Source organism: Ceratina calcarata, unplaced genomic scaffold (genome assembly GCF_001652005.2).
Source record: "Ceratina calcarata isolate Rehan_Ccalc_2016 unplaced genomic scaffold, ASM165200v1 scaffold301.2, whole genome shotgun sequence".
NCBI lineage: Eukaryota > Metazoa > Arthropoda > Insecta > Hymenoptera > Apidae > Ceratina > Ceratina calcarata.
Genome location: NW_017152577.1, coordinates 822,491 through 844,560, shown reverse-complemented (window position 1 = coordinate 844,560; position 22,070 = coordinate 822,491). Strand labels below are relative to the sequence as shown.

Here is a 22,070-nt window from a genome sequence, read left to right as displayed (position 1 = left end):
TTCGCAAAATTTCTAAAATTTTGTACCATTTATTAATGTAATATCAAATAACTGTTAATACTTTGTTAATGTTTTTATGTAAAGATTCATACAACTTAAACTTGAAATAGTCGAACGTTTTGATACTTTGTATATCGATCATGTATTTTGGTGTCACGGACGTTATTTGACAGATGACGAGTTCGGTGAGAAGACGGTGTCGATCCTGCTGGACGGCGAGGAGTCGGAAATGGTGTTCATCGATCATCCGCACGTTGAGATGAGCGTAAGTACCTCGGATACCAGTATCACGCCCACGCGTAGTTAAAATTCTTGCAAGACCGGCCGCGAAACGAAACAGAGAAAAATGAGTCGACGCGGTATAATTTAGAATTAACTAACTAGGTCGCATTAACTGATCCCTGCGATTAAAATGAAAGTGGATATTCCCGTCCGAATTTAGAGGTGAATCAAGCGTCGGATAAGAGTTTCGATTAATTCGATGAGAGAATCAGAGTCTGAATCATTCTGCGTAGGTGGAGAATTCGTTATCCACCTACAAGCCGCATGCCTGCGTCGTCGTTTACTCGATCGAGTCCCGTTCGAGTTTCCAGGTGGCCGAGGAAATACTAAACTATTTGTGGAGGGAGCATTACACGCAGGAACGATCGGTGATCGTGGTCGGTAACAAGTCAGACCTGGCTAAGAGTCGCACGATCACAGCAAACGGTAAGACTCTCAGATAAAATTCGCGCGCGATTCTCAATAAACACAAATTTCTTAACTTATCTCGCAACGATCTTCTCGTCTTCAACAATTTTTTGTAACAATTATTTATAAATCTAATTTTTCCTATCGAAGAATATTAATGTAAAATTATTTTGAAAGAGGGCAAGCAACTGGCGACGTTGAGGGAGTGCAAGTTCATCGAGACGTCTAGCGGTATTCAGTACAACGTTGACGAGCTTTTGGTGGGCGTGTTGAAGCAGATACGTTTACGGGAGAGCCGCGATAGGAAGCTGAAACGGCAGGGCAGCAAGAAGAAGATGCTATCGAAACTGCACGGTAGCAAGACGGTGCTGAGCTTGAATCCGGCCAGGGAGATACTCAACAAGATGTGTTTGAAGGACAGTAAAAGCAAGAGCTGCGAGAACCTGCACGTGCTCTAAATCACGATACTTGATTCTCGACAAATTTTATAATATTTCATTCTTTCAGCAGAAAATATGGGACGTCATTAATCATCATTAGGAAAGAACATTCGACGTGATGTTATCTAAATGTGTCCAAAGGTAATTAATTATTATTCAACTGGATTCCTCCAATTAAAGAAACGATTCGTTCATTCGTTACTGTCGTCAGATTACTATCATAAAATCGATGGGTTCTTAGCTTTTGTCACGATGTATGATTGTTCTCCACGTTTTTAGTTTCTCAACGAAGTCAATGGCCTACGCGCGAGCCCTGGAAGTATGTGCAAATAAGGAAATTTTCGCTCTTCGAATCCTATGGCTTCATAGCCTGCTTGTTTCTCGAATAATATTTGCTCTACCTTCCAGTCCGTCGCTGTCGGTGCTAAACTAAGTACAAAATCGCTCGGGACTGGTTGAGGCTTCTGTATTTCGAGCAAATTGTCAGTCGAGTCAATTCATTAAACTATCAATTCCTTCATTTTTTTCATAATGTACAATACTTCACTTCTGTTCTTATGCTTCATTCGAATCGATTTAACTCCTTCGTAATACAAATTACAATTTGATATATTGTTGTCAGCGACGTGGTGTTTAAATAATCGATGGAAATTCATTGAAATCCTATTCAGGGTTGATTCTCTGCGTAATTCACGACGTCAGGAATTAGAAGACGAATCGCGGAACGAACTTGGCTCCGATTTTGCGATTCGGTTATTTGTTAGAATCTAATGGGCGACACGTGTTCCTCTCGTGTTGCAACCGGTTGCTCCCTTCTTTTACATACAAGGTAACCCCTGGCGAACCGGGTCGATACACAGTTAGCAAATGGAAAAGTACGGAAATATACTATAAAAACCGGCCGTTTTATCGTCGCGTTAAACGAATTTCAAGCTTCGCTTGATTGGATCACGCGATTACAGTTCACAATATTTTCAAGCAATTCTTCATCCAAACGCGAAATGAAACGTCTCGTTGTTAAATCGCGTAGTTCTACGATATCAATTTAAAAATGAAATATCGGTAAAAGTTTCCTAAGTCATTCAATCAAGTATTGCGATACCCAATTTGTTTCTGATATTTTTTTTTATACAATCACGTTTTTCGTTTTTCGTGCAATTCTCAGAGATTCATGAAATCCGCAGTTCGCTCGTTACGTTATCGATTTTACCGCGACTCACCCTCGGAAGGAATTCGCCGCACGGGTATATGATTTCACATTAAAGTCAACAGGTAATGAATTATGCGAGGTCGCATATCGACTATCAGTTCGTTTTACGCAAATCCAGAGTTCAATTGATCCGCGATTGAAACGACAACATGGAACGGCATCTCATGCTAAATGTAGCAAGAGAAGGAGATAGAGAAAGAGAGAGAGAGAGAGAGAGATTTCCAATAATTGCGGTTAGGCGACGTACGTATACCGGGGGCCCAATTAAAACGACTTCGATTAATTGCGATAAAAACGGTCGATCGTTTCCGAAACGAATCGGCTCGCGTGTCAAGGCGGAAGATTGATTTCTTGTCCCTTGACTGGCTCGGTTTTCAGCGCGGTCTGCCAAGCAAAATAGCCGGCTCTCGTTTAATTAATCGACGAAACTCGTTTGGAGAACCGAGCCAAACGAATCGCTGGACGCTGGTTTCGTCCAATTTGAGTGACGCTGGACGTCTCCTTTCTTAATTAAATACGTTATCCTGTATAAACGATCTAAATGTAACGTCGACGGTTAATAATAATATTAATAATAATAATAATAATAATAATAATAATAATAATAATAATGATAAGATGTTTCACAGAAGGTCTAGTTGCTTCGGTGGTACCGAGTCAGCAGTTTCTATCATTATCAACGATTAGGTAAGCTAAATATTTGGACGATTCGTTTCTAATCTGCCTTTCAGAGAAGACTCGATCATCGTCGCATTTGTCTAAGGAATTAAACGAACGGAGCTTTGGCCGGGGGGAGGAATGAATGTAATTAAGGGTTTCATTGATCGCGAATACATTGAAATTCGAGTAGGGACGGCCTAAAAACGTACAAGACGGACACAGAGAGAGCGGTCTCTCCGTCGGTATATGTGCATCGTAGATTTACTTCACTGTCTCACTGTCATCGTTACCGCACGTTGTTTCCGACGAGACTAGTCGATGTCGATCCTCATCGAGCTACGTCGCGTCACAACGTTTGCGTATCTTAAGCAAGTTAGATTAAATGATTCTCGCTTATCGAGAACGGCTTTTACGTAGTTGATACTCTATACTACTATCGGACTGCGGATGTGATTATACTTATAAATGTGTAAGACGGGTATCGGAACGTTAAATAAATCGAGATAATTGTACTACACGTAATACGTTTCTAAATAAACGTCTGCAGTCTACTCACGGTCTCCTGTTATAAATTATTCAACGGCAACGTTTTTATAATTGAATAATTATTATCATTCATCAGGTGGAATACCTCAGAGTTTACGGGTACCTAGAAAGGCTGGTCTATTTTTATAATCTCCACCCACCCATCTTTTGTACTGTGTAAAAAAATCCTACGCGAGAAACTCCGTGCGGGGATTTAATTATTATTAGGGATGGGATTGACTTTAATATGTACTCATGAATATGAGTCAATTTCAATAACCGAGTTTCATTTCGTCGGTTTCTATTTAGTACTCGAAGGTAATAACGTTTCAGTGATCATATTTGAAAATTAGTCATTTTATATAAAATGATACCAAATCTTGGAATGAATACTTATAAGTTTTAAATGGATATTTATAAGTACTTCGATGTTGAAAGGAATCTTTCACAAGTAGCACCCGAATTTTAGAAATCAGATTTGCATAGTCGATTTTAATTTCACTTATTACATTCATAACTATTTAAGAATAATATTCCATTTACTATACTTGGTTTCGGTCTACTTTTTTTTATCCATATTTCCTGTTTTTGAAAATACTCTTTCTGAAGGCCACAGAAATGGCCATAGAGGGGCTGTCATTGATGACTGATGATGACACGTGTCCTTACGAAAATCCGATAGATTATGGAATCATAATTGTATATATCGATTAAGTTAAGCATTAAAGGATAAAATAATTGATTTTAAATCAATAGGAAGATCGTATAATTTCTGGAACGATATTCAAGATTCGAAACTAGGTTCGACTATACCTCGAGAGTTTGAATACAATCAAAGTTCGAGGTGCTTGATCCCACCCATAATTATTATCCTCCTCTTTTACTTATATTTAACTTAATCTTTTACACTTGTGGCAAGTTCAAGACTGTTTAAAAAATGATTTGAATTGCACCTGTGCGTTCACACAATTTGACAATCAATGTACATATTTTGTTATCTATAGAATATCTGTTCTCTGTGGTAGAACTTAGATCTTAGGTGTTTATGTCGAAATAAAAGCAATATGTCTAATCAAATTGTATTTATTTCAACTTCAACCCTTGACCCATCTCAAGAAGACACACCTTATACATTATAAAATTTCGACTTAAAAAAGCGATTTCAAGAAAAAGATCGTTTATCAATCGGAAGATTGCTTATCAGCAAATCGTGTATTTGTATTTTGATAAATATTAAGAATCTTCCACCCCCGAGTAAACCCCGTTCTATTAGACGTAACGCCATCTGCCTCGAGGGAAATCCAATCCTCGATAGAACCAGTTTGTATCCGACCAGCGAGCAAGATGGCTACACGTCCCGTGTCGAGTCCGGGGCGCGCCGTAGATTAGAAAGTCCGACGCAGTCCGATCGATTTGATAAAACGCGATCAAACAGCCGGTTGACATGTCGTCGAGCGGCAAATGGGATTTGTCCCGTGAGGACATTAGAAGTGCTGCGAACGACGAAAAGGTACACAGTCCCTGACGTGTTGGCATCGATAATCGCACGAGGTGGGAGTGACGCGGCGGCAAATTTAATTTCTCTCTCGTTTCAGGAGCTGTTGCTCGAGCATGACAGCGATCAGGATGAAAATATGCTCTTTAAGTGAGTTCAATTAATTAAATACTATCTTTGTGGTCGGTTGAATCGTTTAGATAAAATTTTCATGAGTATTTCTCGTGTTTCAGTCGACCGAGCACGTCAGCGGGGGAGACGCAAGGTGATGGGAAGATGAGCAAGTAAGAACATCTTCTGTTTGCATAACTAGAATTCATTTTGTTTTTGTACTACACTTTTATACAATCTCATGAATCGGAAAATTGTTCTAAAAAACATAAACGAACACTCGTTTAGAAATGTTTAATGAATGTAGCGCTAAAACTTATATTTCGTTTTTATTCAGCGTCAGATTGCAAATTCAAGAAGTGACCGAGGTGATGCGGGAGAACGTGCAGAAGGTGATGGAGCGTGGTGAAAGACTGGAGGATCTTCAGGAAGCCAGTGATCGTTTGAACGTGACTGGGAACGAGTTCAGGGCGACGGCGAAGAAAGCTCAGCAGAAAGCCTGGTTACAAAATTTCAAGACCAGGATCATACTCGTCGCGATCACTGTCACGGTCGTCGTTTGCATCATTGGTATGCAAATCGTCATTAGGAAGTGCATGAATACCGCATGCTGTCTTCTTTTAATGCACCTCTTCGTGCGACACGGGAGCGTTCAATCATTCGTCCGTTGCCAAGAATAATTTCAATGAATCTATCTAGTGGTCAATGTATTCAATTCTAAGTTTAGCACTTCGGACTACTATTCATATGCGTTCATCGCACGCAGCACCATATTCTTTTATCTTTTCCTCTTAAGAAGAAAAACAACGAGAAATCGTAGTCAGACGCGTATCGTTTTCAGTTCTGGACATCATGGTGCTTTACCTGGTTCTCAGATAACGAACACGGTGTAGCGAGCTTCGATCGTTCGATCCCAGGTATTCGTTTTCGACTTCCTCTAATCTCGCGCGCACGTCTTCACCCCTTTCGCTCTTTTTTTTAACGTTCTAACGATTACGTACAGGTTCTTATCATAATCGTTGCGAAATTTATAAACATCGTTCCCACAATTCTTCGCATTATTACACTTCCTAGCTAATTCACTGCTGCACGCGTGTACTTTCGCTTGATTATTATCATTCACGGACGAGAACGCGTACACACGGTATCATTGGATTTTATTTTTTCAGTATCCATCGTCGTGAAATATTCGTGACCGAGGCCGCACGCAGACTGAAACACAGCTCGCGCATTTCCTCAGTGAATTCGTATTGTATATTTGTACCTGTCTTTCATGGATTATTACATAGATATATATATATATATATATATATGCGATACGTGTATTATTATTATTATTAATATTACTATTATTATTATTATTATTATTATTATAAGTTTGTATAAATACATATCCTGTTATTTTTAATCTGGGGAAATCGATCCCGCCCTCGAACAATTCCACGGAATTTAACTTTTTCTCAATGAGTCTGTTTTTTTATCAACTCACAACACCTACACGGAAATACGGCTTCCGTGAAAATAATGCCGCGTATCATAATTTTTCTTTATAAACAAGCCGACGAATTTAACAAACATCCGATGTCCCATCTGATTTCATTAATCGATTGGAATATTGAACGGGGGCCTGCGGGAATACATTTGCCACGACCAAATTAATTGTTTTATAGTTGGTGGAGGAAAATTTTATAACCGCATTGCTTCACGATTAACAAAAGCTGTTTGGCGAGACGCGAGCCTCCTACCATCGTTCTACGCCACTGACTATCAATGACGCTTAAGGGTCCATTCACATCACCGTAACGTAACCGTATCGTATCGTAAGAAAAGAGGGGCTCTTTCCTACGGCGGAGACATTTGTCGAGTCCCCTCATCACGTAAGATTTTGATTATGTTTACGATGTAACAGTTACGTTACGGTAATGTGAAAGATCCATAACGAAACGCGGTGTAGTGCACGATCTCCCCTAGCTTAATCATCACGTGGTATGCGCGGTGTGCGCGATGCTGAAAACTGATAGTAAGAAAGGATAAGCACAGACAGGAACCATGTGACTGACTCACGGTCACGTGATAATCAACCTAACAGTGATAGTGGGGGCGGCATGATTTCCCCTGATTTCCCCTGCGGAGGTTCGTCAGAGGGGAATCGAGCCATTTTGCTGGGTAGAAGGAGACGGTAGGTAGACGACGATTATTCAGTCGACGTTCGATTGCGGCATCGAGCATTCGCTCGCGTAATCGGGCCACGGAGCCTCGCAGTTCTTCAGAACGTTTTTGGTTTCTTTTTTTTGGATCGATTCAGATTATCTCGGAATCATGGAAGTGCACGAGATCGCGATCGCCGTTTTCGTCGGGATCATCAGCGCTTATCTGCTACCGCGGAGACGACTAATTTACTTGATCTGCAAAACCTTACATAGAGACTTGCTGTGAGTATCCGAATTTATTCCCCGTTCGATTCGATCAATTAAAATTGACCAATAATCGCGTAAATATTTTTCCGTCTTCTTGCTTATTGTTTTGATCGTTTCACGGCCGCGATTGATCAAACCGGCCGGCGATTACGTGCCCCGTATGTCGATTTGAAAACCAACAATGATTGTTAACAAATATGCTGAGGATAATCCCGGTTTGACGTTTCTTGCTCGCGTTGATAACCGGAGCCCGCGCGATCTTCTAACGTGGGAAGCACGCGCCGACGACTGACGATATATTATATGTAAACAAAATGTGCATAATCTTCGTTATATGAATAGAGCAGACAATTCCTAGACAAACTTCTTTGGTCGTTGTCATTCATCGGAGAATCGAGCCTGAATAGAGCAACAGGTTCGGGACTAATATTCGGAGCGAGGCTGCTGCGCAAAGTGTTCCACACGAGTTTCTCCTTCTAACTCATGCTTTACAATTTTGCAATTAGATCACTTAAGAAATTTCACGATACTATTGAACGCGATCAAAGGTCCGAACAGACCCACACGCCAACGCGTGATCGCGTTCATCTCTTCGTTGCCCATTTTTTAAAATTTAATAAATGCAGCTTTGAAAATATCTAAATAGTCTGTTTATCAAACAAAATAAATTCATTTTTATCTATATGATATACTACATGTCGGTTTCATTCGAACGTCAAGCAAAGTCTGTTTATTCAATTTGCATTTTTAATAAGGAACTGAGATTTTAATTGCGAAACGCTAATAATCGAAAGTAGAACGAGAGGCCAACGCGTTAATCTTTTTATTGCTCATTTTTCAAAGTCTAATAAACATAGCTTTAAAAATATCTAAATAGCTTGCTTATCAATGATTCATTTGTCAAATTAAATAGTACTGACGTAAATTTATTTTCGTACTTGTCAGTTAAAGACATTATACATATTTTAATTGCTCAGGCTAATTACTAATCGAAGGCTGGAACAGACCTACACGTAAACACGTTAATCTCTTCGTTGCACCTTTATTAAAATTGACTAAACATAGTATTAAAAAAATTTAAATAGCCTGCTTATCAACGTTCCTATTATTAGACTAATTAACATTGCCATAAATTCCTTACTGTGCATGTTAGATTCTTTTGAAAATGAACAGAAGTATGCTCATTCAACCTGTTTGCATTTATAATAAAAAATTCAGATTCTAATTCCAGCACACTAATTAATAAACATGCTATGTTATATCTGATCGGTGGTGAAAGAAAATATTAATCGCAACGAGGATCGCGAGACCTTCGAGAGGAAATCGATTAAACGGAAAATGAAAAACGAAAGAGGCACACGGCCGTTAGGAACTGATTTTCATCGCGATCGTTGATTCACCGAGACGCGACGACTCAAGAGCAGAGTATGCGTGCCGATGTCCTCGTTGCACGCGCGTGTGCGCTCGGCGGATGCATCCCGCGCATTGTGCCGCCCGTGAACGACTATTGTAGGGCCAATATGGAGCGCATGGAATTTAAACAGCCGCCTGAATAACATTGTTTTGCAGGCGATCACCCGGAGCAGTGATCGTGCAAAAGGGGCTCGAAAACAACCGGTTAGGTCTGGCTTTAAGGGCTGCCCTTATTAGCCTAATTCTCCTGACCGATGTTCAACAACTGTTTCTCACATCTCTTGCTAAATCATTCTCACAGCGGCACAAACAATATTACTTTTATAAATTATGAGAAACACTTTCCAAAACCGATTGTAACGAGTCTGCAAAAAGCTTAAAAATATAAAATAGAAGAACGAAAAGAAGGTTTGAGTCACGGTTAAGATCAAAGAACCAATGCAATACGAGTACATTTTTATACAGCTCTCAAGACGTGAAACACATTTTATCGATACATACCTGGAAACGAGATACCGGTTTCCAACGATTCGTCGATTGTTCAACAAGTTCCAGTAGGACATATTAACTACCTGTTAATACAATTTCAGCGAAATGTTGATCGATAACACTTCGTTCAAATAGAGACTCTGAGATAAACTTTTGAATAGAGACAAGCGTACAGTCAAATCTTAGAGAAGATATTTGCAATAAAGATTAGTAGAAAATTTATAATTCCTACGTTTCTTTCTGTAGTATTAATAATTTTTTTCGGACTCTGTTATCAATTGTTCAAAACTGTATGCAACAATTAGCTAATTGTTTTAGAACTGCTTATCTTGTTAGGAAAATCAAGCTGAATGATTACGAATTGCATTAACGAAACTTTGGCGCAGCGATTAGAAGCGATTCGCAGGTAGCCGGTAGTTCACGGGTTCGAATCCCGGAGGATGACGTTTCTCGTATAACGGAGAGAGATGCAAGTAAGGAAACGAATCGCAACAGGTGTGTTTGCGTAATTGCAAATGGATACGTGACGCGACGTTTAAATTCGCGTGTGTTGAACGCGGGCATAATCGTGCAAACATCATTTGCAAAACTTCCCCTCGGGTAAAAGACAAATAAGAGGAGGAAGGAAAGGTAACGTAGCCGAGGGAGAGACGGGTCACGATCTTGCCCGCGAAAACGAGTGCTGGATACTAGCGTTTATATTCCATTAAGCGCTGGTCTATCGCTACTCGAATAGCAAGTCGTCTCATTTGCCCTGTGCCGGTGCAGCCCCGTAGCCGGTGCAGTTTCCTACGAGACGACAATTTTCTCTCGAATCAAAAAGTAGCGACCTAAAATCTCCATCTAGCAACGAATAAAATATTGTAAAAATCACACGCTTAAAATCAAAGCAGCTTAGTCATTGCCATTAAATCAGCTAATAAATCGGAGAAATGCACTGAATGAACTCCACAGTTCATAGTCTGAACTGATTAAATCGGATTTGCGTATTAATGCTCGGTTTCTCCCTGCTGAATCACTGGAGATAAAATCTGCTACCTTTGTTATCCGACAAAACTTCACGGAATTGATGCGAACGAACGGGTCAAACAGCAATGTCGCGGAGAACTTTAGCCGCTTCTTTATCTGCGAGCCGGAGCAACAAGTATTAACGCATGACAACGGAAACCACAAACCGTGGGTTTCAGCCTCGTACACTTGAACAGCAGCTTAGTTATTTTATTTTACTTAATTTAATCACCGTGGAAGCGGTTGGAAGGGGTCGACCGCTGGTATCGTATGTTCTCCACGGAGACGATCGAACAGAGAGACTCAATCCGCGGTTATTGTATATTTTTTTCACGACGTGACCGATCGAATAATATTTAAACGAACCGTCTTACTTTATTACTATCGCGATAAATTTCCGGGTTTATCGAGAAAATGAAAAACGTCCTAATTTGACGGTTCGATTGGCCATGGCTCGGCTCGTAAAAGCGATTGGGGGAAGCGTCGGGAGGAACGCTGCGGAAAGATCACGATCGTGTGGACATATGTCACGCGCGTGTCGACCCGCGAAATTACTCAATTGGTGGCGGAGAGAAAAGGAGGCGACGTCGGGATGGGGAGACGCGATAGAGACAGGCGACAACGGTAGAGATACGTGCACATCACCGAGCCAGAAAGCGTGTATTCATTGTCGGGGTTATCCTAATTCGTTTCTAATCATTTTATTTAATCCCTTTCCGTGTGACCCATTTCTTATCTACTACGCAGGAGCAGCATCCTCCGTTCGAATGGAAAACCATTACCCACGATTAACTTATAAATAGCCTACGGATTTTTATACAGAGTACAGCTCATGTTATCTCGATTAAAAAATATTCAATCTGTATTCAATTTTCTTTTATAATAATCTGCATTTACGCGTGCACGTAATGAATTATCACATTCTCTGCACGTAACTCATTAAATTCGTAATCTACTTGTTTGCTCTGATAAAAAAGTTTATTTAAAGTCGGCCTACAGAATTTTTCTTTTACGTTAGGGGAGCGTATAGGTTCGTCCGAGTGAGTGTTTTGTTATGGTGGTGGGAACGGAAGAGAATGACGGTGGCCAAGGTGTTCAGCAGGCAAGCCGCGGCTAACCCCGAGAAGATCGCTTTCGTCTTCGAGGACAAGGAATGGACTTACCGGGAGGTAAGCTGGAAATTAATTGGACAAGGAGCGCGATGACGAGAAGCGGTTTGTCACACAGTTGGAGGAATACAGCAATCGCGTGGGATGGTACTTCCGGGGCACGCCTATATCCCGGTCGAAGAGCGTCGGTCTGATCCTGGAAAATCGACCCGAATACGTGGCAATCTGGCTGGGACTATTGAAGTACGGGATGATTGGCACTCTCATCAACACCAACCTCCGCCGAGACGTTCTGTTGCACAGCATCAAAGCAAGTGATTGCAAAGCCGTGATCTTCGGATCGAACTTCAAAGACGGTGAGGCCTTCTTTGTCTGATACTCAATGGAACAATTTAATGAGATAAAAAAAATTGTATTTTTATTCCCTGTTCAGCGATTAATGAGATCCGGGTAAAACTGTATGACGTGTATCTGTACCAATGGTCCGAATCGCACGATGTCCCGTGCTTGGAAGGAGCACTCCATTTTAACTGCGAAATTGAGAAAACACGGTCTGATCCCTTGTTAGAACTGGACATCGGATGGCCTTCAGATAAAGTGATCTGCATTTACACTTCGGGTACCACAGGGCTGCCGAAGCCTGCTGTTATCGACAATCTCAGGTATCAGTTTTTCCTGAACATCTGACGAATATTTTACATTGAAGAAGAGAGAGAAGTCCGTGTTAATCCGTCCTGGACGAAGGACAGAGCTGCGAACACTGGCTTGCGAAATTTCGTAATTCGTACGTCAAATACGTTTCTAGGTTCATGCTTATGTCATGCGGCGTGAATTCTATGTTGGACTTGAAGCCGACGGATCGCATTTACAATGCCTTGCCACTTTATCACACGGCCGGTGGTGTAATCGGAGTGGGTCAGGCGTTACTCAAAGGAATCCCTGTCGTGCTGCGAAGAAAATTCAGCGCGTCCAACTTCTGGACGGATTGCATCCATTACGAATGCACTGTAAGATTATTCACACCTCACAATTCGCTCTTGAACGAGTATCGATAAAAGCCTTATCAGTAGACTTTACTTTGTCGTTTGCCTTTATTTGTTGTCACGCAGATACGGGAATAAGAAAATATTTTGATCGCAGGTGGCTCAATACATCGGAGAGATCTGCCGGTATCTGTTGACCGCTCCACCCGCTGCTTGTGATACCACGCACAAGGTTCGACTGATGTTTGGAAACGGCCTCAGACCGCAGATCTGGAAGCCGTTCGTAGAACGATTCGGTGTGAAGCAAATTGGCGAGTTCTACGGAGCCACTGAAGGCAATTCGAACCTCGGTAATTTATTTGATCTTTTCATTATCTTGAACAGTCGAAAATTATTTTTCTGTTTTCAGTGAATATTGATAACAAGATCGGCGCGGTTGGTTTCGTCCCACTGTACGCCGGGTCTTTGTATCCCGTTGGCTTGATAAGAGTATGTGAGGAGACCGGGGAACCAATAAGGGGACCCGATGGCTTGTGCATTCGTTGCATACCCGGTCAGTAATTTCGGATCTCGTGGGATCTCAGAGAATAATTAATTTCGTTCGATAACTATTTTCTTGGTATCTTCAGGTGAACCAGGTATCTTCGTAGGGAAAATTAATCCGAAACGAGTGATGAACACTTTCTTGGGATATTACACGGACAAGAAAGCGTCGAACCAGAAGATTCTCCGCAACGTGTTCAAACAGGGGGATCAATTTTTCAATACCGGTTAGTAAAAAAAAAAAAAAAATAATCGTTCGAAATATTTAAATGATTAAATTACATTTTTGCCGCAGGTGATATTCTGGTCATGGACGAGCTTGGATACTTTTACTTCAAAGACAGAACCGGCGACACGTTTAGGTACGTGTATATCTGTTTTTAAATCATCATACGTTTCATTAATGTTAATAATTATTATTATAGGTGGCACGGTGAAAATGTGGCTACTTCCGAAGTCGAGGCTGTCATTAGCAACGTGATTAGTTTGAAGGCTGCGGCTGTTTACGGAGTTGGGGTAATTGACGATAAAAAATTATGCGATGAGTATAAAAATAACTGATGAATAATTATCAGGTGCCCGGGACTGAAGGTAAAGCTGGCATGGCAGCAATTTACGATCCAGACAATAGCGTGAATATCAAAGAATTATCGGAGGGCTTGAAGAAGTCGTTGCCAATGTACGCCAGACCACTTTTCGTTCGAATCCTATCAGAATTACCAATGACTGGCAAGTACCTAAAAATTGCGTTTATTCGATGTGAACGAACGATTTAAATTTTCTTTCTCATCAGGTACGTTCAAATTAAAGAAAAAGGATCTCCAGCTAGACGGATTCGACATCAAAAAGGTAATTTCTCAATCACTTCATTCGGTATATTTCACTTGTTGATTTTATCATTTTCTTTCATAGATCACTGATCCAATTTACTTCCTGGACCAGGATTCCAGTGTGTACGTGAAACTAACGGAAGAGATTTACGACAAGATCCACCAGGGGAAAGCTCGACTATGAAAGCCGTGAAGTTGCGAGAGTAAAAACAAATCTCGATTTTGTATAATTTTTATTTATTAACGAGTTAGCGTAGGCTAATTTAATGTCGTTCGCGCAAATGCTAGAACCGTTCGGTCGCGGAGTCAGGCCGGGCGATCAATTGCATTTACAACACATGATATTTTTCTAACAGTTTCATTTCATTGTTCGGTGACCCGAAGTAGCGAGGGTGAAAGAATTTGCGTTCTAAAATTCCAATTAATTGTTTCCGCCGCGTAGGCGTGTTCAACTGTTACATAGAATTTCTAGAGATTAAGAGACTTATTAAATAAGCTAGTTCCTAAGGCGAGGGAGGGACAGGGATTGCGATTGAGAGACAGCGACTCTTGTAAAATAACGCGTGTAAAAAAGAAACGCCGCGCGACATTATAGTTTAATAAATTGTCCCTTGTTAAGAAAGAAAAAGTATACCAATGCCAGCCGAGTGGACTTTGTTCCCTGGCTCTAGCTTATTTCACGCCCACCCTGTATGTCTTTAATAGATGGGACGAGATGGCCGGTGCGCAGTCTCCAGCGTCGGAGTACAGTGACCCTCGACCCTCGGACCCATGCGTAGTATCAATAGAAAATGCAAGTAATGAAGAGTCACATTTTGCGCGGCAAATAAACGATCAATAAAATGAGCGTTCCTTAAAACGACTAAGTACCATTATCCTAACTCGTCGAAGGGCAACGATAATTGAATGATAATTCCGATCGAGGATGATATCATCGACCCAATCGACTGACAGGCTTCGCTGCATGAAAATTCTGCAGTTACGTAACCCGTTCGTTATCTCGGATAGGCGACGGAAAAACACTATGAACAAAAACCACTACATCGCTCCACCCACGTGGACAGTATTGTGACGTTTCGATACTTGTTTGGTTGATCATACCAACGCAGGAAGACCGCTAGTCGTCATCGATACTGCTTATATCAAGATTCGATAAACGAAAAACAACGAAGAGGAAATCACCCAAGTGAGCGTCCTTTCTTTCAGCACCAGATCGTGTACAATCATTCGCGACAGCTTGTTTGCTCTCTTTATGTACAGAGACGTTGCGGTCAGATCTTATCTCGCGTTATCGCGATCCAGTCTCTTCCGACCGAAATTTCTACGACCCGGACCCACATTCGTCGAGGTTTTGTTCACCTGTTCGCACGGGAATATGGCTCGGCAAAAGTTCGAGTTCGCTATTGACCGCGGTGGTACCTTCACCGACGTCTACGCTAAATGCCCAGGCGGGAGAATTCGAGTGATGAAACTGTTGTCTGTGGATCCTGCGAATTACGAGGACGCGCCGCGCGAAGGGATCCGCAGGATCCTTGAACAGGTACTGTAATTCGAAATCTCGTGATTACTGATTTCTATGCCGAAGTCTTACAGTATTTAAAGAGTCATTCTTAAAAAACTACATAAATAAATATGTAGAGTTTTTGATATTTCATATAATGTTTCTGTATATTTTTCAAACTAACTTTCTTATAAATATATAGAATCTACGATTTAGTGTAATAAATTGCGTAATACGGATTTTATGCATTTATAGCAAAATATGGAAAAACATAAAAAAGAATATATCACAAAATGATAAAATATTAATGACAAAATACATATTACGGTATTTAATGAATTTAAGAAAAATCCTTATTAAATGAATATTCTACAGACTTTACTTTGCATAAATGAATGAAAATTTCAGGAAACTGGGAAGAAAATTGATGGAGAAATAGATGGTTCCTCGATATCATGGATAAGAATGGGTACTACGGTTGCCACAAACGCTCTTTTGGAAAGAAAAGGTGCGAAAATGGCCCTACTGATAAACGAAGGGTTCAAGGATCTTCTCTATATTGGAAATCAAGCTCGACCGAATATATTCGACCTGGTTTGTGCTTAATAAATATTAAATGTTTGAATAAATATTATGCTATATAATATATTATTATTTCTTATTTGAATAGAAAATGTGATTCTTTTGCAGCAAGTAGCCACTCCAGAAGTATTATATAAAAGAGTAGTGGAAGTGAAATGCAGAGCGATACCCGCACTGCCCGGTAAATGTCTCTTGGACAGCAGCAAATGGAGAAGAGTAAAAGGATCCACTGGCGAAGATCTCTTCGTCATCGAAGAACTTGACGAAGTTAAATTAAAGAAGGATCTAGAAGAATTAAAAGAATCAGGAATCGAAAGTTTAGCAGTGGTTCTCGCCCACAGTTACATGTCAGTTTATAAAAAATCATATTATTATATGATTTTTAATAATATTAATTTTTTCTTCATTTAATTTAGGTTTGCTGAACAAGAACGAAGAGTAGGGGAGTTAGCGAAGCTTGCAGGTTTTCTGCAAGTGTCGTTATCGCATGAAATCATGCCAATGGCGAGGATAGTTCCCCGAGGATTTACCGCTTGCGCCGATGCATATTTGACGCCGCATATTAAACAATATTTACAGGTAACGTAAATTTGTCTAATTAATTTTCAACAGAAATTATTGGAAGCCATTTATAGGGATTCGTATCCGGTTTCAAAGATAATTTAAAAGGTGTGAACGTATTGTTTATGCAAAGCGATGGAGGATTGACTGCGATGAATTCGTGAGTTCTCATTAAATTAATGCAATACGATTGACCTTTCTTTAGATTATTATTAATTATATTAAATGGCTTTTTAATGTTTTGTAGATTCACCGGATCTCGAGCTATTCTTTCCGGTCCCGCAGGCGGAGTTGTAGGCTACGCAATGACAACTTATAGCAAAGAAACCGACCTCCCGGTGATTGGTTTCGATATGGGTGGCACGTCGACTGATGTCAGTCGTTACGCTGGCAGCTACGAGCACGTTTATGAAAGCACAACCGCTGGTGTAACGATTCAAGCTCCACAGGTATTTTCCTCTTGCATATTTTTTATATAAATATAATAAAAGATTTATCACTGAATCAGTAAATTAATATTTGAAAAAATTGCTACGATTTCAAGTTATTTTTCATAGGAAATATACATATAATATATAAATGAATATTTTTCAAGCAGCATATCGATTATAATTTCAAAATTCACTCCAATATGCAGAGTTACGAGTACCTAATTATGATTTAATAGTAAATTAAATTATGAGATATAAATGAACTTGGGTTGAAGTTGGACGTGAACACGGTTGCGGCAGGAGGTGGATCAATGCTTTTCTTCAGGTCAGGTCTCTTCGAGGTCGGGCCTGAGAGCGCCGGAGCCCATCCGGGGCCGGCGTGTTACAAGAAGAATGGACCACTGGCTGTCACCGACGCGAATTTGGCATTAGGTCGGTTATTACCAGAATATTTCCCGAAAATCTTTGGTCCGAACGAGAACGAACCCCTAGACAAGTCTCGAACAATGGAAGCTTTCCATAAGCTCACGAGCGAAGTACCAATCGTTTCAGATTTTACCCAAAGACAACCAAATTTGCATTACATAAACGATTTACCTCTCGTCTTGTAGATAAATGATTTCTTAGCAAAAGAAGGGCATGGAGGAGACATGAGCGTCGAAGAAGTGGCGATGGGTTTCGTCAGAGTCGCGAATGAAACTATGTGCCGACCTATACGAGCCCTGACGCAGGTGAGAATATGAGAAAATTGTAAAATACTATCTGAAGCTATTTTTTTAATTACGTTTCTCGGATAGGGAAAGGGTTACGATACGTCGCGTCACGTTTTAGCGTGTTTCGGGGGCGCAGGAGGGCAACACGCGTGTGCCATTGCGCGTTCCTTGGGAATGCGAACTGTTTTCGTTCACAAATACGCTGGGATTCTTTCGGCCTATGGTATGGCTTTGGCTGACGTTGTGGAAGAAGCCCAGGAACCCAGCGCTGAAGTTTATGAACAGGGTATGTATACATATATATTCTAAAATAATAAACGACCCCCTACTTTATATAATAAATAGTCTGCTGACTTTTATATAAAATATTTCTGTGATATCAATTGCTTTCTAAAAATAAATCGACCCAATTAACTTTTTTTATTCAGAGTCGTTTGCTCGTTTGGATGAACGACTGGACGTCCTGACGAAGAGAGTTCGTGGTAAATTAGCCGCGCAAGGATTCCCGGATTCTCATATAATCACCGAACCCTTTTTACACTTGCGTTACCAAGGGACAGACTGTGCTCTGATGTGCACTCCTAAGTCACATACTCAAACCAACAGCACAAAGCACGGAGATTTTCTCGCTACATTCTTGGAAAGGTGAATCTCAATTAGCTACATAAATAATTGCGGTTTATAAATAGTAATTGCATTAAAGATTGCAATTATTTTGATGCACTTTAATAAGGAAATGAAAGGGAATACGAATTTTGATTAAGATATCAGACAGAGTTCGGATTCACTATGCCCAACCGCAAAGTCCTTGTGAACGATATCAGAGTGAGGGGCGAAGGGAAAACGGACATCGAGGGAGACTCAATTTTGCCTCAATCCAACGAGCCACCAAAATTAGAGAAGGTAAATCAGAGGGAAATTTAATCCACGTGGTTCTCTTAATTAAATGAAAAATATTATTTTCTACCATAGTGAGCCTTATGATTGCTCAAGCTGTTGATAACGTTGTGTGGACAACTACATGTCAATATATATTATACCTAACTTTTAGACCACTATGGTATACTTTGAGAATGGATATCTCGAGACGAAAGTATATCAGTTGCATTCACTGTCACCTGGCCACGTGATTTACGGCCCGGCGATTATCATGGACAGTTTGAGCACCCTTCTGGTCGAACCCGATTGCACCGCGTCGATAACGTCTGAAGGCGATGTGAAAATAATGATCGGTCAAGGACCAAGAGTCGAGGTCACCACCGAGTTGGACACTATCCAGCTGAGTATCTTCTCTCATCGTTTCATGAGCATCGCCGAACAAATGGGCAGGTAGATCTGTAGTTAACGCGAGTTCGATCCATCAAACAGAGCATCTATTTCAATAAATTTTTAAGGATCCTCCAACGAACGTCGATTTCTACGAACATCAAGGAGCGTCTGGATTTCTCCTGCGCGGTTTTCGGTCCTGACGGTGGCCTCGTTTCCAACGCCCCGCATATACCCGTGCATCTGGGCGCTATGCAAGAAACTGTTCAGTATCAAATGAAGGTTTTCAATGGTGAATTCTCAAGAGGGGATGTGATTCTCGCGAATCATCCCTCTGCCGGAGGATCGCATCTTCCAGACTTTACTGTCATCACTCCAGTATTCTACAAGTAATTTATTCTCGATATTCGGAATACGATTGATTTGTCTTTTTTTTCACGTTGTTCTTTCTTTTTTAATAGAGACGTGGAAAAACCGGTGTTCTTCGTGGCAAGCAGAGGGCATCATGCTGATATTGGAGGTATCACGCCTGGTTCCATGCCTCCACATTCGACCTCGTTGAGTCAAGTATGAAAATTTTACAATTTAAATAATTCCAGTTTTTCTTTTATTCTGATTAACGAAGAATTTTGTCATAGGAAGGTGCAGCTTTCAAGAGCTTTTTATTGGTGCACAAAGGCGTGTTCAGGGAGAAAGAATTGACGGAAGAGTTGATGGCACCAGGGAAGATTCCAGGAAGTTCCGGAACCAGAAATTTGTCAGAAAACTTGAGCGATCTCAAAGCTCAGATCGCAGCCAATCATAAAGTAACTATCATGATTCCCCTCTCTCCTTCAAAATTGTTAAGAAATTGTAATTGCAGGGTTCATTATTGGTCAATGAATTGATTGATATTTATGGTCTCGACGTGGTGCAAGCTTACATGGGCCACATTCAACACAACGCCGAGGTCGCTGTCCGTGATATGTTGAAGTCTGTCGGTGAAAAGCTTTTAGAGAAAACTGGGAACACCGTGGCGACTGCTGTGGATTATCTCGACGACGGAAGTGAAATCAAATTCTTTTTGAACGTTAATGTGGAGAAGGGCGAAGCGGTTTGCGATTTCACGTGGGTTTCAAACATAAAAACCAGACTGCGTATTTTTATGCATAAAATATTTATGAATGAAATAAAATTGTGCATAAAATCTGCATTTTCATAAAAATAAATTCTATTTTCGGAAGTTCAAGAAATGCGAACATTTCAGTGGCACAGGGTACGAAGTATGGGGTAATTGCAACGCACCTCGCGCGGTCACTCTGTCAGCGTTGATTTACTGTTTGAGAAGCATAGTTGGACGAGACATTCCCCTGAACCAGGTAACATTCGTTTTTTAAAAAAATCGTCTATTGTTACTAAGTAATAATTTATTTAACGACGACTTTGTCTGTTCTCAGGGTTGTTTGAAACCCGTGAAAATAATTATTCCCAAGGGATCGCTCTTGGACCCTTCGGAGGAGGCAGCCGTGGTCGGTGGGAACGTCCTCACGTCTCAACGTGTTGTCGACGTAGTTCTGCAGGCTTTCGGAGCTTGCGCGGCCTCGCAGGGCTGCATGAATAATGTGACATTCGGCACTGAGGAATGGGGCTATTACGAAACTGTCGCTGGCGGCAGCGGAGCAGTAAGAAACTCGATATCTTCGTTCCTCCTACTTCCACCGAGAATTCCAAATTTATCTGCGATTGTTTAAAAAGGGACCGACGTGGAACGGTAGAGGGGGAGTGCACACGCACATGACCAACACCAGAATCACCGATCCGGAGATACTGGAGCTTCGTTATCCAGTTATTCTTAACAAATTTTCTCTGAGACCTGGGAGTGGGGGACGGGGCGCTCATCCCGGTGGCGATGGAGTCGTCCGTGAGATTACTTTCAGGTAATTATTATTATCAAGTGATCGATCGGTCAGAAAATAAAATTTATTATGTTTTGTAGAGCAAACATGATGTTGTCGGTGCTGACAGAAAGGAGAGTCCACAGTCCGCCAGGATTAGCTGGAGGTCAGCCAGGGGAAAAAGGAAGAAACACGTTGCTCAGAGCCGATGGGAGGAAGATCAATCTCGGATCTAAGACCGCGGTGCCGGTTTGTCCCGGGGTAAGAAACGGATTCGCGACTATGAATTGCATGAAAAATTTACGTGTCGTTGTAAAAATCCGATACGGCGGAATAGACGAAACAGAAACGAACCCATCCAAGTTTTACAACGCCCGGCCCGTAAAAGATTTTATCTCGACCGCTGGGTTATGGAGTTATTTGTGGCTCGGTGACCTGTACGTTATTTAAAAAATTTGTGACGCTATTATCTGGGAGAACAAATATTCGGAATACGATTGCTCGTTTCCAACTTTTTCTCCGCTTCTTCAAGTTTCATAGAGCGTACCATCGATTTTAATACTTTTCTGTACAGGATACGTTTCTTTTGGAGACTCCCGGAGGTGGCGGTTATGGTATTCCCGGCGAACAAGCAATTTCAGTTCAACAGAGTGCTCGAGGATTCGTCGAACGCGGGAGCGTGTTCGAGTACAGAAAGGCGCAGGAATCCGTGTAATTCTCGACGCATATTAAAATTCGTACAATAAAGATGCACAATACCCCTTTTCTCGTAATTACTGTATCGATCACTGACAATAAATGGTACATGAAATGAACATCCGACGTTTCAATCATCCACTCCAAAAATCGAACGTATTAACGGGGCCGGAATTATTCATACAAGAGGGTAATTTCAGAGTCCAATTTGTCGTTAAGCGACTCGCCCAGATGCTTCTTAATAAATCTAAGCGCGAACCGAATCAAATTTACTGGAACTAGGCGTCGATTTGCCGCTCGCACGGTTCATTCGGTCACGCCACGGCTACCGTTTCCATTTCCGGTCGCGATAATTGCTGTCCGAAATGTCGGGCGCGCTCGGAACTTCCGATTACGATTCCATTTGCGCGAAACAGGTTTCTTATAATTAGGCCAGCGGTCGTCCTTAGAATATTCCGAAATTCTATTAAACGATAAACATGCTGTTTAATTATCAGACGTTTCGTGGAAAAAAATAATGCTA

General features: G+C 41.1%; 4 protein-coding genes across 7 annotated transcripts in view; all 4 read left to right on the top strand.

Annotated features, from left to right (window-relative positions):
* Positions 1 to 4,597, top strand: part of LOC108624199 (uncharacterized) — a 26,243-nt gene extending 21,646 nt beyond the window's left edge. The window contains exons 6-9 of one of the 2 annotated variants that reach the window (XR_003389067.1): positions 174 to 265; positions 516 to 708; positions 868 to 1,271; positions 1,410 to 4,597. Coding sequence is in view for 1 of the 2 variants with exons in the window: in XM_018023323.2 (XP_017878812.1) it covers positions 174 to 265; positions 516 to 708; positions 868 to 1,148 (566 nt within the window). In the remaining variant the exon portion in view is untranslated. Of the gene's footprint in view, positions 1 to 173; positions 266 to 515; positions 709 to 867 lie in introns of both variants that reach the window. The other variant, XM_018023323.2, reaches the window with a different exon arrangement.
* Positions 4,598 to 4,856: 259 nt separating this feature from the next.
* On the top strand, positions 4,857 to 6,443 carry LOC108624174 (vesicle-associated membrane protein 4). Of its 2 annotated transcripts, XM_018023287.2 has the most exons (6): positions 4,857 to 5,035; positions 5,121 to 5,170; positions 5,254 to 5,304; positions 5,469 to 5,701; positions 5,973 to 6,048; positions 6,301 to 6,443. In XM_018023287.2, exons 1-5 carry the CDS (start codon positions 4,970 to 4,972, stop codon positions 6,008 to 6,010), a joined length of 438 nt encoding a protein of 145 aa, XP_017878776.1. In that variant the 5' UTR covers positions 4,857 to 4,969; the 3' UTR covers positions 6,011 to 6,048; positions 6,301 to 6,443. The 2 variants fall into 2 exon arrangements, with proteins under 2 accessions (XP_017878776.1, XP_017878777.1); XM_018023288.2 differs by lacking the exon at positions 5,973 to 6,048.
* Positions 6,444 to 7,318: 875 nt separating this feature from the next.
* Fatp3 (Fatty acid transport protein 3) lies at positions 7,319 to 14,554 on the top strand. Its single transcript, XM_018023282.2, has 13 exons — positions 7,319 to 7,563; positions 11,477 to 11,627; positions 11,686 to 11,923; positions 12,001 to 12,229; positions 12,373 to 12,574; positions 12,708 to 12,900; positions 12,960 to 13,103; positions 13,180 to 13,320; positions 13,389 to 13,455; positions 13,519 to 13,609; positions 13,669 to 13,822; positions 13,887 to 13,942; positions 14,006 to 14,554. Exons 1-13 carry the CDS (start codon positions 7,451 to 7,453, stop codon positions 14,105 to 14,107), a joined length of 1,881 nt encoding a protein of 626 aa, XP_017878771.2. The 5' UTR covers positions 7,319 to 7,450; the 3' UTR covers positions 14,108 to 14,554.
* A 315-nt stretch (positions 14,555 to 14,869) lies between these two features.
* LOC108624191 (5-oxoprolinase) lies at positions 14,870 to 21,666 on the top strand. 2 transcript variants are annotated; one of them, XM_018023313.2, is made up of 22 exons: positions 14,870 to 15,109; positions 15,184 to 15,463; positions 15,833 to 16,018; positions 16,115 to 16,353; positions 16,423 to 16,585; positions 16,642 to 16,727; positions 16,815 to 17,016; positions 17,274 to 17,534; positions 17,610 to 17,729; positions 17,796 to 17,997; positions 18,140 to 18,356; positions 18,476 to 18,614; positions 18,763 to 19,040; positions 19,106 to 19,366; positions 19,439 to 19,544; positions 19,616 to 19,783; positions 19,840 to 20,084; positions 20,224 to 20,335; positions 20,414 to 20,638; positions 20,712 to 20,893; positions 20,953 to 21,112; positions 21,426 to 21,666. In XM_018023313.2, exons 2-22 carry the CDS (start codon positions 15,299 to 15,301, stop codon positions 21,564 to 21,566), a joined length of 3,858 nt encoding a protein of 1,285 aa, XP_017878802.1. In that variant the 5' UTR covers positions 14,870 to 15,109; positions 15,184 to 15,298; the 3' UTR covers positions 21,567 to 21,666. The 2 variants fall into 2 exon arrangements, with proteins under 2 accessions (XP_017878802.1, XP_017878801.1); XM_018023312.2 differs by lacking the exon at positions 14,870 to 15,109 and having other exon boundaries at positions 15,116 to 15,463.
* Positions 21,667 to 22,070: the final 404 nt, after the last annotated feature.

Excerpts from the sequence above, each read along its gene's own strand:
- LOC108624174 (XM_018023287.2), top strand. The coding sequence starts at position 4,970 with ATGTCGTCGAGCGGCAAATGGGATTTGTCCCGTGAGGACATTAGAAGT. Across the intron at positions 5,171-5,253 it reads GATGAAAATATGCTCTTTAA|TCGACCGAGCACGTCAGCGG; the intron begins GTGAGTTCAATT and ends CTCGTGTTTCAG. Across the intron at positions 5,702-5,972 it reads GGTCGTCGTTTGCATCATTG|TTCTGGACATCATGGTGCTT; the intron begins GTATGCAAATCG and ends TATCGTTTTCAG.
- Fatp3 (XM_018023282.2), top strand. The coding sequence starts at position 7,451 with ATGGAAGTGCACGAGATCGCGATCGCCGTTTTCGTCGGGATCATCAGC. Across the intron at positions 12,575-12,707 it reads GCATCCATTACGAATGCACT|GTGGCTCAATACATCGGAGA; the intron begins GTAAGATTATTC and ends TTTTGATCGCAG. Across the intron at positions 12,901-12,959 it reads TGAAGGCAATTCGAACCTCG|TGAATATTGATAACAAGATC; the intron begins GTAATTTATTTG and ends TTCTGTTTTCAG.
- LOC108624191 (XM_018023312.2), top strand. The coding sequence starts at position 15,176 with ATGTACAGAGACGTTGCGGTCAGATCTTATCTCGCGTTATCGCGATCC. Across the intron at positions 20,336-20,413 it reads GAGACATTCCCCTGAACCAG|GGTTGTTTGAAACCCGTGAA; the intron begins GTAACATTCGTT and ends GTCTGTTCTCAG. Across the intron at positions 21,113-21,425 it reads CGGTGCCGGTTTGTCCCGGG|GATACGTTTCTTTTGGAGAC; the intron begins GTAAGAAACGGA and ends TTTTCTGTACAG.